At 40.0% G+C, this 14,853-nt stretch overlaps 1 protein-coding gene across 1 annotated transcript in view; it reads left to right on the forward strand.

The window, feature by feature from the left end:
- The window catches only part of SPTB (spectrin beta, erythrocytic), a 125,977-nt gene that overhangs the window by 71,077 nt on the left and 40,047 nt on the right, over positions 1-14,853 (forward strand). The window contains exons 18-22 of the mRNA XM_089691662.1: positions 5,019-5,109; positions 8,863-9,009; positions 10,398-10,661; positions 11,445-11,657; positions 14,035-14,124. Coding sequence (XP_089547788.1) covers positions 5,019-5,109; positions 8,863-9,009; positions 10,398-10,661; positions 11,445-11,657; positions 14,035-14,124 — 805 coding nt within the window. The remainder of the gene's footprint in view (positions 1-5,018; positions 5,110-8,862; positions 9,010-10,397; positions 10,662-11,444; positions 11,658-14,034; positions 14,125-14,853) is intronic.

Here is a 14,853-nt window from a genome sequence, read left to right on the forward strand (position 1 = left end):
GTAGATGGTGCTGGATCACAGTGGCAATACAGAAGGGGAAGAAAGGTGAGGGGAACTTAGTTCCTCTGCAGCTTCCTGCCATCATTGGGGAAGTGTCATTGGAGACAGCTGTCTGATTGTATGGAGCTGCCCTGGCTGACTTCCATATCCGTCTGTAGTGAGGGCAGGGCCTATTTAAGGCACAGACTCCCAGGGTTGACACGAATTCTTGAGAGTGGTTAGTGTAGGGACAGGTTCCCCGCCTGTCAGGGAGAGTGTTAAGAGTTAGGGAGAGGTTTCCAGAGGAGTAGGGACTACACCTATCCTCTGCTTTAAGTAGCCTCCCATTTGGGTGTGTACTGGCCAGGCTGCATTCCAGCTCCTCATTGCAGAAGTTGTCAGTTTATAACAAAGAACAAGAAACCAGCATCCAAATTCGTATTAAATCAAAAAGTCCTTTACCACAATACGTAGAAATTCATACTATAAGTTCTCCCATTCTCCCAAGGTTCTCACCGGTAATATACTAAATGTCCAATTCATGTGCGACAATTCTGACGCATTTCGTTATTACGGCTTTGTCAAAGGATGACAGACCTCTGCCACAGTTCCAAAAGTGGCTCTGGATGGCTGTCCCTACCCACCGAGCCTGGTTGTACTTTGTTGCAATTTTCTGTAATACACTGGTCTCGCTACCTTATCCACTGCTCACTACATCCTACTCACAAGTTGACAGGCTAAAGTCTGTCCCAACAGCCTTCCATACACTGTGCACATTTTATCTGGTTCATGATGGTGGCTGTCAGAATATAACAACTCAGCAGGAGGACTTATCCATTAATGCTGTATAGTGTGGATGAAGAAACCTGTTAGATTTTGTTTTCGTTCAGCCACTAGCCTGAAAAAAAAAAAAAAATATATCCATGTGTAGTGCTACCCCCGTAGGGGCCACTGGAACATGATGGTCGCTAAAGGTTTCCCTGACCTTGCACCTATGACACCCTGGGTTCAAACATGGTTCATACAGGATCACACTTGCAATGACACCAAGTTGTAGTAAGGAAATTAAATATTTACCGGGAGTTTTCAAGTCAACAAAGGAAAAAGATTGTTGGTGCAGATAACTTTAAATATGAGCCCTTTGGTCCCTAAGGACTCAGATCACAGATGTACAATAGAGGTGAATCAACAGCAACTACAATTAGGTCTTAAAACCTTTGATTCCAGGCATGAAAGGAGAAAGGAAGATTTTCCTGTGTCAATCCTTCTCCTTAAAACCCTGATGCCACAGGCCCGACAAATATCAACACAGGTTATAATGACTCAATGTAAGAGTATTGCAGTGAACTATTTCTGAGTGTAAATTCCCCCTAACATACGCAAACGTGAAGTCCTTTAAGTGACAAAAAAAAAAAAAGAAAGTCTTGGCAATAGAGTGTCTGTTATGGACCACCTTGTGTACTCTAGCAGTCCCCAGGACAGGATTCCCCAGGGCGCGGAGTCTAAGCCCCAGTCCGCTTGTTCACCAAAGCCCCTGATGGTGGGGATGGGCTTGGAGCGGACAGTGACCAGGTCGCGGTCCCTGAGTATACCCACCTGAGGTAGAGGAATCACCAGGGGTAATGACAGGTAGAGAGCCTGATGTGAAGAGGCAGAAAGGTCTGGAGAGTAGCAGCTAATCCGTGCTGGTCGGATGGATGGCTGAGCAATAGCGTGGTCAAACGGGCCAGGTCGGTAACAGAGGGGTCAGCGTGGTACAAGGCAGCAGGCAGAAGAATAGTCAGGTCACTCGCCGGGGTCGGTACCAGTAGTTCAGATCAGGTAGGGATATCCAAAAGAGAGGTCAAACTTAGCCAGGGGTCAAAGCAGGAGAAGTCAGCAGAGGTCAGGTCTAGGCAGGTCAACAACGAATCTCAAACAACGGGAACACAGGAACACAGGAACCAGATCAGACCATACGGCAACTTGTGTCTGTGCAGGGCTGATTTAAGTAGCCCGCCCTGCACCTGACATGTGCAGCCTAGGTCCTAGTGCCTGCCCAGCACCGCCATAGGCGACGGGTGCGCCTGGGTCCTAGTGCCCTGATGCCTGCATGTCTTGACAGACACCTACGCATGTGCAGACCCATGCGTCGCGATGGTCCCTGACAGCGTCCCAAATCTTCAGCTTGCTCAATCAGGGCCCAAAGAGATTGCTGTGCAATGGCGACCAGCAAAAATGAGTAGCATATGCTAGTGTTTCCTATAAGAGACTTTGTGATCAAAGAGATGAACTTAAAGGTGTCTGCATGCAGTGTCCTTGAAGGAGTGTACTCAGTGTGGGCTTCCGTGCGCTCACCAATCCTGAGGATATCGAGGCTCAAGGGATGGAAACATCCCGAGACAGACTCTTGAAGGATCCAGGCCCAGTGAGAAGTGCCTGATTCTTTGCACCTGGCGATGCTGGACTTCAACTCTGCCTATTACGGTGATGATGCGAGTGACCATGGACAATCACTCTATTAACAAAGGACTGGAAACAGGCGATCTGCCTGCAGGTAGGTTGTTCACCTGCTGGTGGTTCCCTGTGTTGTGAAAGCCACATGCCTTTCCAGAGTGGCTGGGCTTTCTGCTTTCAGCCATCAGCAGCGGTCCGAAGAGTGCAAGCTTCCCCGTTCCGGCCCTAAACATCCTCTCCCAGCATACCACACTTCTTTCCAGTTGGCTGGACCTTGTCGTTTTTTACAACAGTGGTTACATGTAGAGATCCAACTCCCCAGACTACATGTTCCACAACCCCCTGCTTTCAGTAGCAGTTCTTCTCTCACTGCTTCCAGAGCACACGGTTACAGCTACTAAGCTGGAGACTAGAGGGAAACAATCCCAAGACAGTCCTTCTCAACAATGTGCCTCAGTCATGTGGGTGTACTAGGTAGCACTTGGCTACATGTGTATGGCCAGTCCTAGAATTCAGGGCTGATAACAAAGATAAATTGAAGGAAAAATTTTGCATGGGGAAAGGCTAATAAATATGGAAACCACCAACACCAACCATGCCAACAATGATAAATTAATATATTGGAGCATATAGAGATAATTTGCATCTCTTTTTTACATCCTCAAAACCCAAGTAGGGCTGCACTTCTTCTGAGCCTGTGTGTCTCCATTCTTCAGTATATCACAGGCTCCTTCTGTTGCTAGACTTGACGTGATTGAAGAATTAATTTTTTATTGTTGGTTTCCAGCTTACTCCACCTAAAATGAGAATGTCTGTTTAAAATGTATTGCAGTTGGAGGCCTCATTAGCAATCATACAAAAAGTGTATTTGTCTACTAAGTTCTCTAGGAACCAGCTTAAGGCTTCCTTTACACCATATATATATTTATTGAAATATATTTTGAAATATATTGAATATGGCCAAAATTGTAGCATTTCAAATATACAGTTGTGCTCAAAAGTTTGCATACCCTGGCAGAAATTGTGAAATTTTGGCATTGATATTGAAAATATGACTGATTATGCCAAAAAATGCTCTTTAATTGAAGAATGATGATCATATGAAGCCAATTATTATCAAATAGTTGTTTGGCTCTTTTTAAAATCATAATGAAAACAGAAATCACCCAAATGGCCATGATCAAAAATTTACATACCCTGGAATGTTTGTCCTTGGTACAGACACACAAGGTGACACACATGGGTTAAAATGCCAATTAGAGGTTAATGTCCCACATCTGTGGCTGCGTCATGGCTATCCTACTCTGACCAGGGGCGGACTGACAACTCATGGGGCCCCCAGGAATAGGGGATCATGGGGCCCGTGTCCTTGCCCAAACTCAAAAAAGCCTATGAAAAAGGTCCCAGGTGCATCTCATGGGGCCCCTTACTGACCCCGGGCCCTCGGGCAGTGCCCAAGTTTCCAAATGGTCAGTCCGCCCCTGACTCTGACTTAAGTTAAAGATAAAAAATGTTCCAGTGCCGGCACTTTATGTATGTTAGAAAATGTATTCCTTTTTTCCTGTAACTTGAAAATAGGGACTACTGATATATTTTTATATTACTAGACAGTCATTAACAATCGTATTATTTCAGTGAAGGTAGTACTAACAAATGTATTGGCAAGTTTCTAATGTAACGTTCATGTTTTAGTCCTCATGCACACTGGATGTTTTTACAGCTGCTGTTTTTGGGTTTTGACATTTTTTTCTACAGCTAGTAAGCCCCCCAGCATGTTATCCTATATGTCCATGCACACATAGACTGTAATCAACATTTTTTGGCTGGAAAAAAAAAACTGGACTAGTGGGTTTCTAGAGACGTTTTTTAGCTGTAAAAACCTCTAACGCTGAAAAACGCAGTAAAACGCAGCAAAATGGCATTTTGGGATTTTTTTACTAATAAAAATATTTTTTGGGTAAAAAAACGCTAAAAAATGTGGGAAAATGCTGCAAAAAGGTAAAAAAAGCTGAAAAACTCTACACTTTACACAGCTAACGCTACCAGCGTTATCAAAACATCCCGTGTGCATGGTCCTCATGCACACTGGACGTTTTTACAGCTGCTGTTTTTGGCTTTTGGCATTTTTTTCCACAGCCAGTAAACTCCCCAGCATGTTATCCTATGTGTCCATGCACACATAGACTGTAATCAGCATTTTGTGGCAGGGGTGTTTTTTGGTTGGAAAAAACGCCAGAACTAGTGGGTTTCTAGAGGAGTTTTTTAGCTGTAAAAACGCTCTAATGCTGAAAAACGCAGCAAAACACAGCAAACCAGCATTTTTGGGCATTTATGAGCATAAAAACAATTGTTTGGTAAAACGCCGCTAAATGCTAATGCAAAAATGCTATAAAAATGCTAAAAAACGCACGTTTTTAACTTGACTTTACAAAGCTAACGTTACAATGCCAGTTATGCCCAGTGTGCATGGAGCCTTAAGCTGACTTGAAACAATAAGAAGGGAATCTGTGGCCGACAGATCTGCTTTGAGATGGATTTTATACATAAAGCACATTGATTTCTTGTAGATTGGATTCTGTTGATTGATTCAATATTGCTTTCAGATATGCAGAGAATGTGAATAAAGCTAAAGAGGTGTCTGCTCTACTAAAGGACCATGTCGATCTTCAGGATTTCCTGGAAAACTGTGATGAGGTAGAATCAATAAATTAGTTTTTACTATATCATCTGATGAAACACAAAGTCCTGCTTCAAAGTTAAGAAGGTAGCAGGACATTGACACACAATCCAGTTTTTGACCGTTCTTAGGGCTGGTTCACACCACAATTTCAGCATTCCACATGTGTTTTAGATGCCTTTTCAATGCGATTCTTTTTTTTTTTTTGTGACACTTGACAAATCTTTATTTTAATTCAGCACAATGTATTCTGGTACATTTGCATGCGTTCTGGTTTGTTTACATGTGTTTTTAGGAAGGAAGTGTGGCAGGACTGCACAAACCCTCCCTATCTCTCTTCATCTTCATAACTTAGTGGGTAGTGTTCTGTAGCTCACAGACAACTGTACAGGACTGCTAACACTGCTGGAGATAACTCTGCAGATTGCGCAGAAACGTACAAGGTCACTGATTTTTGGCAGGATCAATATAACGCTGTCAATTGTGTATTTACTAGACCAGGAGGGAACACACATATATATATACTGTATATACACACTTTAACTCTCTCTGTTATGACCATGGAAAGCTGCTGATCCTCTAAAAAAAGCCTTGCAAAACTGCGGTCTAGGTTACCGTTACCCAAATAGTGAACTTGGGGGAAAATTACACAGTGTACTGGACTTTCTTTCTATATGTTATATGTTAAATATTTTAGGAGTAATCCTTTTTTTTTATAACTTTGCTTTCTTCTCGTCAACATCATTTTTAATTTTTCTGTATCCCCTAGCCTAATTTGTTTGTGGGTAGGTTTCTACATATGGGTGGGTAAGTCATCATATTGGACATGGATAGCTATTTTTCATTTACTGGCGTAAAGCTATTTGTTATTTATTTATTATTATTTATTTCAGGTACTTATATAGCGCCGTCAATTTACGCAGCGCTTTACATATATATTGTACATTCACATCAGTCCCTAACCCTCAAGGGGTGTACAATCTAAGGTCCCTAACTCACATTCATACATACACATACTAGGGCAATTTAGACAGGATCCAATTAACCTACCAGCATGTCTTTGGAGTTAATGAAAGGTGTTAGAGATTCTATATATAGCCCTACAGAAAGGATGGTGCACAGTCCACATGTGTTTATCTGCTGCTTCTCTGCCAACAGGAAACAGGAACTGTATTATAGAGAAAAGACATAGAGTTCTTTCATAGATACAGCTACAAGTATATAAACACTGCCATCTCCTAGTTGAAAAATATACCGTATCGCTACTCAACACTGAAGTAGTTGTTGCAAAATACATGTACAGTGTATTCCAACACTCAGCTCAACAAATATTCCTTATATTAGTCCTATTTCCAATCTCAGTTCTATAAATCTGTTTATAGAACTGAGCAAAGCATCTGATCCATTTTTGTTTCTCGTGGGTTGGGTGTCTTTGCATCTCATCCCATGAATCTGACTCTGGTTTTAATGCTACGCAAGCAACATTGGACAGACATTTGGTCGGGATGCCTTTATTGCTTCTGGTGGGTTTCCTGATTGAAGCCTCTTGTGGCCTGGTTTCTTCTTTTATAATAATTGGATTGTCTGTGTTATTTATATTTCTGTATCACTTTGTTACTTATGTTCATGTGACACTGATGTGGAATTTCCCTCAGCTTGAAGCATTTGTGCTAGTTCATGAAATTATGAACACACTGAAGTTTCATAGATAATTACACTTCTACTGATGGTTACCTTATTGTGTCTTGTTGTAGAATTCTGTATCCATTTTGAGATTCACTGCACCCCACAAGTACACCTGCCTTTGCGTGAGCATCCCATGTACGTTTTTATTTTGAGATGTGCGCAAAGGCATTGCTTCCAATCATTTTTAGATGTTTCACATTCAGTGCTTTTCTATTCCACAGTTCATATGGAATTTCTCAGTTAATATTCCTGGTAGAGATAGCATGCGGTCATAATTGATTCCCCCCAGTATGTGGTTGGCATATCTGCATCAAACAGCATGGTTCTTCCACTCTCACACACAGTGTATCCAGAAAGTATTCACAGCGCTTAACTTTTGCCACATTTCGTTATATTACAGCCTTATTCCAAAATGGATTAAATTAATTTTTTACTCAACATTCTACAAACAATACCCCATAATGACAACGTGAAAGAAGTTTGTTTTGAAATCTTTGCAATTTATTAAAAATAAAAAATGAATAAAACCACATGTATATAAATATTCACAGCCATTGTTAAATACTTTGTTGAAGCACCTTTTAGCACCAATTACAACCTCAAGTCGTTTTGAGTATGATCAGTTTTGGATTGAAAACCATATTCATTATCTGAAGAAAAATAATTTTTTTCCTCCACACTTTTGGCCTTTAGCAACTGATTTTTGTTAGCATTGTAGCTTTCCAGATTCTGCTTTTAAATCACCTTGTTTCTTGCACACAAAGCATTCTTGTGTTTCTTGTTGCATGTTACTGTTTTTATTTCTATTTTTCGCCTTTAAAGCAGACTATGCAACAGAAGCATCATCACTAGTAATGCTTTCTGTTTTACACTTATATTCATCTATAAGCTTGCCCTTAACATATTCCAATACATCATCTGGACTTGCATCAGGTGCTGTGACAAGCATTTCATAACTTACTGGTAAACCACTAAGTGCTGCAACATGAAAGTCTTTTATTTCTGCTGCTATACCTCTCAAGCGTTCAACCATTTCCAAGGTGTGTCTTATGTAATTCTGCATGTCCTAGCCTTCCAACAGCTTGGTTTGATATAGCTTTCTAATCAAATATAACGTTTGCACTTTTTGTAACCCTTCCTACATTTCTTTAGCAGTGTCACACTTATATCTGTGATTTGATCATCTTCTATGCTAAGAGAGATTGTGCTCTGAGGTTTCTGATCTTTCTCTTTCCACTCATCTAAAGGGTGTTCTTGGCCTGACTTCATGTATACATTTGCAAATGAAAGCTTTGATGCAGCTGTGTTACTGGCCATTTTATTGTATTGCAGTCTCCTTTCTGTTGCTATATCATGCTCTTGTTTTGCTTTAGCAGGCTATGATTGGGTGTCTGGGCCCATAACCTGTTAGAGATTCTGTATATAGCTCTACAGAACAGACAGTGCATAGTCCATATGTGTTTATCTGCTGCTTCTCTGCAAACAGGAAACAGGAATTGTATTATAGAGAAAAGACACAGAGTTTAATCATAGCAGCTACAAACTTATAAATACTGCCATCTACTGGTTGAAGCATATACTGTATCTCTACTGAACACTAAAGTAGTTGTTGCAAAATACAGTACATGTACACTGTATTCCAACAAAAGGCAATGTTTGTATGGGAACTAAAGAGTTGCCTAGACCCCAAGCCTTCATCAGTTCCAATGTCCATGCTGTCAGTGTATCTGAATCTGTCCACTCAACTACAGACTCTAGACAAATAAATCTCTTAACATACATGCAAAACATTTATGTAGACAGGAGTTTCCATGGTGTTTTTGTTTTCTTGTTTGTTAGTGAGCTGTACTCAGTTATCAGTTATCTATTAATAAACATTGAAGTGTATCTAAATCTAACAACAAAAATGTGTCATATTGTAGCATATTAGTATATTTTTTCAGGCTTTTTTCACTTTGACTGTTGATCCTAAATATCATCTAGGTAGAAGACAACTGTACAGAAACCCAAAGTTGATACTGAATATTTGTGTCTGCAGAATTTCAGCTATCGGTTGTTACTGATGTTATCTGTTGTTTTTACAGTTAACAATCTGGATCAATGAAAAAATGTTAACTGCTCAAGATACATCCTATGAAGCAGCTCGTAATTTGCACAGTAAGTGGCTGAAACACCAAGCTTTTGAAGCTGAAATAGAGTCCAACAAAGACAGATTGGAGAACATTGACAAGGTAAATCCTGGGTTATCTTTCTACTCCTCAAGGGGAAATTGTTATGGTTTTAGGCCCCCCTCACAGTTGTGTATTCCTAACATGTGTTAGTGCATGTTATTTCATAATGTTGTGTTATTAAAGCCTATTCATTTACAAGAGAAGTATAGCCAAAGCTTTTTTTTGGTCATACTTCTCTTGTGGGTCACAGGAGTGCTTTAGTTTTACTCTCCTGTGACCCAAAGTCAGCTTATAGTAAGCTATTGCCTTCTGTCAACTGATGTGGCAGAGCTGCTCTAGGCTCTGGACGGATCCCAACAATATTGTCAGGATCCATCCAGCCCCCTGGCTGACAGCCAGCTGCGTAAATCCTCTCTCCAGCCCGGCCCTCCAGTGAGCGCTGAAGGAGCTCTTTGAGCAGAAAACTGAGCAATCAGCAATCATATGATCACTCAGTTCTTGGACTTAGGGCCAAATTGGGAAAGATGCAGCATGGATGTTTGTTTTTTTCATATGCCCCAAACTTCTCCTTTAAATGGGCTGCCAGCGCACCTCATTGGACTTGTATTTCTTGCAACATGCAGTAGCCTTTTTGTCAGTTTTATATTATTTTTATAGTTTATAAGTTTATATGTTTTAAACTGTCGTTTTATATCCTTTATTACTGTAAGTATGCAATATCCTTTTTTTACAAATTAGTATATCATACATGGCAAAGGATACCTAGAACACTAGGGGGTTGATCTACTAAAGGCAAATAAATGTTGAACTTTGCAAGGTGCAGTTGTACTCTGCCAGTGCAGTTGCTCCAGCTCTTAGTAAATGAGGACCAGCTTCACTTTGCAAGGAATACCCAATCACATGCAGGTAAAATAAAATAAACAGTATTTCTGCTTGCATGTGATTGGATGAAAGACGTTATCAGAGCTTCTGCTCATTTACTAAGCTCTGGAGCAACTGCTCTTGCAGAGTGCACAGTCTATTTGCTTTTAGTAAATCAACCCCTATGTCGTAGCTGAGGAACCAGCACAGCAAACAGCATGCGGTAAAGCCAGGTGTTTCTAACTGAAACTTCAATATTTTCCAACATGCCTATTCAACCAACATTGATTAGGCAAACAACCTCTGTTGAGCAGACTCAACTGGCTAGTGCAGTAGGGAATTCTGATCAGTGTGCGGCCAACTATAGAAGACAAAGTAATAATTCCTCTAGTTTCCTCTAGAATTTGATATACAGATTTATATATTTAGTACAATATCCAAAACCATTGCATTTATTACAAGACCCTCTTGCTGTGAAAGGTATCATCAATAGCCATACTACTTTTTCATATAGGGCCTATGAGTAATAAACATTTAGAATTATTTTCCTATCAAACAGCTGTCACTTTCTTTGCTCTTTAATTCAGAAAGGAAACACGTTGGCACAGGAGAAACCACAGTTTGCCCCAACAGTCTCTGAAAAACTCCATGGGTTACATGAGCAATGGGATGAGCTGGAGACAACTACCCTACAGAAAGAACAGACTCTATTTGATGCCCATCGCTCTGAGCTGTATGAGCAAAGGTTCGCAGATATTGCTAAGTGGATTAAAGACATGGAGCAGCAAGTAGAATCTGATGACTATGGAAAAGACCTGACCAGTGTCAACATCCTTCTCAGTGAACACAAGGTAGGGGAATAGCTGTGTTTGTACAGTAAAAGCTATTATAGAGCCACCCTGGCATTGATCAGGAATGTTTTACAATTGACATTCTATATCAGGCATACATACAACACCAAAAATGTATTCTAATGCTATTTTCATGAGGAATGAAAGGAAGAGTTGCTGCCATCTTGTTTTTATCTAAACCAAATCTTTTTATTTTTCAGGTTCAAAGTGTGGAAGGGGCTAAATCCCCTGCAAGGTTTATGTTACTATCTGTACCTGTACTATTCACGCTCTTTATTTGTCCTATTGACCATTATCACCAGGACGGAAGGTTTAGGAAAAATCAAACTTTTTCCAGTTCTCACTAGAACAGTAGATGAGGGGACATTTTTCAATGTATTCAGTTGACTGTGTAAGAGGGAATTTCCTCATAATGTTTGGAGATTTCCTCTCACTTTCTCTTGTGTCTCATAGACAGGGAGTGAAAGGAAATGTCCCTAATGGGACAAAGACATCAAGAAAACTGGCAGAAGTTCAAACTTATCTATCGAAAGCTGAAATCAAAAGTTATGGTTTTAGATATAATTTAAATCTACTGTCATATTAGTGGCAGATAGATTTTTTAATTTAAAGGAATAAAATGTAATAATTACTAACTGTAGAAGCGTAAGTGTTCCAAAAACTGGCATTTTTAAAGCTATTGCAATAACCAGTGCATTATGCATTTTTTTGTATCCATTTGTGACATGAGCACCATTTACATGATTCTAAACTAGGAATATGTTTTTATATTTATATCTGTAGAGAATAGAAGATCAAATAGATCACAAAGCAAAAGAAATGGATGAGGTTGTACCAGATGTACCTTCAACTGCTGGAGACAAAGAACTTGATGAAAAGGAACAAAATATCAAAATGCGTTTCCTACAGCTTCAAGAACCAATGCAGGAAAGAAAAAGAAAGCTACACTCTTCGAAGCAAGTACACCAGCTACACCGGGATTTGGCAGATGAAATTGTACGTTGTGTTCATCTCTTCTCTGGTCCCTCTCTCATCATTCAGAGAAAACATTCTGTTTCTCTTACGTGGATTGGAGACAGGAAGTAAATTATTTGTTCCTCTCATCATCACATGTTGCTGTCTTATGGGGAGAGTGCTGGAGGGGTTCTCCAACACATTCACCATACAACCAGTGGTAGTAGGCAGATGCATAAGACATTCTAGTGCCTGCATTCATGGAGTGCATTCACTCCTGTTTTAGTTAGTAGACCATATATCTGTATAGTTTGTGGACACCTGACCATTGCACCTACATTATATGATGAGAACTATGTGAAAACCCCTTTAGAATTACTGAGTTCAGGTATTTTCATTTAAAAATAATGTTAGTACTACAGCAAAGACATTTTAGATAATTGTGCTCCTCTGACCCTGTGGAAACAGTATGGAAAATGCCCTTTTCAATTCCAGCATGATTGTCCACTGTGCACAAAGCCAACTCCATAAACATACATAGTTACATAGGTAGTCTGGCTGAAAAAAGACAAAAGTCCACTTCAACCATTAAAAAAAAAAGTTATAATCCTATACCCACAGTTGATCCAGAGGAAGGCAAAAAACCCAGCAAAGCATGATCCAATTTGCTCCTGCAGGGAAAAACAAATCCTTCCTGATCCCCCGAGAGGCAATCAGATATTCCCTGGATCAACTTTACCTATAAATGTTAGTATCCAGTTATATTCTGTGTATCTAAGAAAGAATCCAGGCCTTTTTTAAAGCAATCCACGGAGCTGGCCAGAACCAACTCTTGAGGGAGTCTAGTCCACATTTTCACAGCTCTCACTGTGAAGAAACCTTTCTGTGTTTGGAGATTACATTTCTTTTCCTCCAGATGTAAAGGGTGCCCCCTTCTCCTTCTGTGATGACCTCAGGGTGAATAACTCTACACTGAGTTCACTACATGAACCACTGATGTATTTATACATGTTGATCATATCCCCCCTTAATTTCCTCTTCTCAAGAGAGAATAAATGCAGTTCCTCTAATCTTTCCTCATAGCTGAGCTCCTCCATGCCTCTTATCAGTTTGGTTGCCATTCTCTGTACTTTCTCCAGTTCCCCAATGTTCTTTTTGTGGGGTAAAATGATATCTCTCTCTGGAGTCTATACCTCTTTTAATACAAGAGAGGATTTTGCTCGCTTTAGAAACCGCAGCTTGGCATTGCATGTCATTATTAAGCTTGTGATCTAACAGAACTCCCAGATCCTTCTCCACCATTGATTCCCCCAGTTGTACCCCTCCTAGTATGTATGATGCATGCATATTCTTGGCCCCCAAGTGCATAACCTTACATTTATCAACATTAAACCTCATTTGCCACATAGTTGCCCAATTAAACAGTGCATTAAGGTTGGCTTGTAAGTTGGAGTCATCCTGTAAGGACGTTATTCCACTGCACAGCTTGGTGTCATCTGCAAAGACTGAATTGGGATTTTTAATCCCAGACCCTATATCGTTTATAAATATATTATAAAGTTAGGGTCCCAATACTGAACATTGGGGTACACCACTGACAACCCTAGACCATTCAGAATCATTAACCACTACTCTTTTAATATGATTTTTTAGCCAGTTTTCTATCCATTTACATACGGATTTTTCCAAGCATGTAGACTTTACCTTACACATAAAGACATAGTTTTATGAGTTTGGTGTGGAAGAATTCAAGTGGCCTGCACAGAGCCCTGACCTAACCCTTGCTGAACACCCTTGGGGTTAATTGAAACACCATTTGTGAGCCAGGTATTCTTTTCCAACATCAGCACCTGACCTCACATATGTTCTTTTGGTTGAATGGGTGCAGATTCCCCCAAATACAGTCCAAAATCTTGCGGAAAGTCTTCTCAGAAGGGTGCCACAAATTGAGGTCCGCCTCTATATTAATGCCCATTTTTCAAATAGGATATCCAACAAACTCATATAGGTGTAATGTTGTCCATAAACTTTTATCTTTATAGTTTAAGCTTAAGGTAGGTCAGTGGCCTAAGGAGATGCCACTTGGGGGGTTTATTCCCTAGTGACTAATACTACAAAAACACTGTTCTAATCTTTCCGCAACTACTAAATATGTGTTCTTTATTTGTCTATGTCCTGTTAGCGAGATTTCCCATTACTTTCTATCCTGACAGGCAATGAAGAAAAATCTTGCCTGGGACACAGATGGCAATAAAATCCTGACAGGAGCTATAACTCTTACCCTCTCTATCCAAAACCAAATACATTTTTTTGGCTTGAGTTGGGCTTTGACAACTGTCTCTATTGCTTTATAGAAGTCAAAATGTTACATTTGGATACTTCTCAAGTATTACAACATATCGTTTCTTTTTGTCTACAGCTCTGGATTCAGGAAAGAATGCCACTTGCAGAATCCAAAGATTACGGAAACAATCTTCAGATGGTGCAGATGCTTTTGAAGAAGAATCAAGTATGTCCACAATATTCCTGGCCTCTTGGATAACAGTTACTGATCATGCTGTGCTTGAATGATTTATAATGTCAAAACCAATTTCACAGTTAGGATAAAAATGCATCCATGGGGGGCTAGTTAAGAATATGAGATATTGTTACTATAGATCATTCTAGCAATGTATTCATTTTCCACTATTTTTTCCAAAATATGGTAAATAGAGCTACAGTATATAGGTTTACTTAGGGCATACCAGCATACCTGCATGTTAACCCATATTGTTCCTCTCTCACTGCTCCAATGACCAATGGTCTTTATTTCAGAGGTTTCCGAAACCAGAGCATCTACCTCTACTTTTCCTCCATGCTCTTCATTTATTATGTATATTTACGGTACATTTGATGCCACTAACCAGAGGCATCCTGTTTCTCTTCAATAAAATATGTATATTTTATAGGATAACTAAATCCAAGAACAAAAGTTTAACGTACTGCAGTTTACCAATCCGTAGATATGATAGTTGCATTAAGCTTTCTTTATTTAAAGGAGAAATATGGTCAAAGTCCTTTTGGCCCTGTTTCTCCTATGGCTCACAGTTATTCTTTCTGAACTCCTGTGACACATTTTTATCCGTCAGCGGGCAAAAGCTAACTGTCAGCTAACATCACAGAGCTGTTTCAGGCTCTAGAAAGATCTCTATTGCTCAGAAGTCTGATGGGCATCTGGCTCAGCATGCCACTGAGAGCC

The sequence above is a fragment of the Staurois parvus genome, unplaced genomic scaffold (genome assembly GCF_062004578.1).
Source record: "Staurois parvus isolate SC_StPar_1 unplaced genomic scaffold, SC_StPar_1.0 ptg000568l, whole genome shotgun sequence".
Taxonomy (NCBI): domain Eukaryota; kingdom Metazoa; phylum Chordata; class Amphibia; order Anura; family Ranidae; genus Staurois; species Staurois parvus.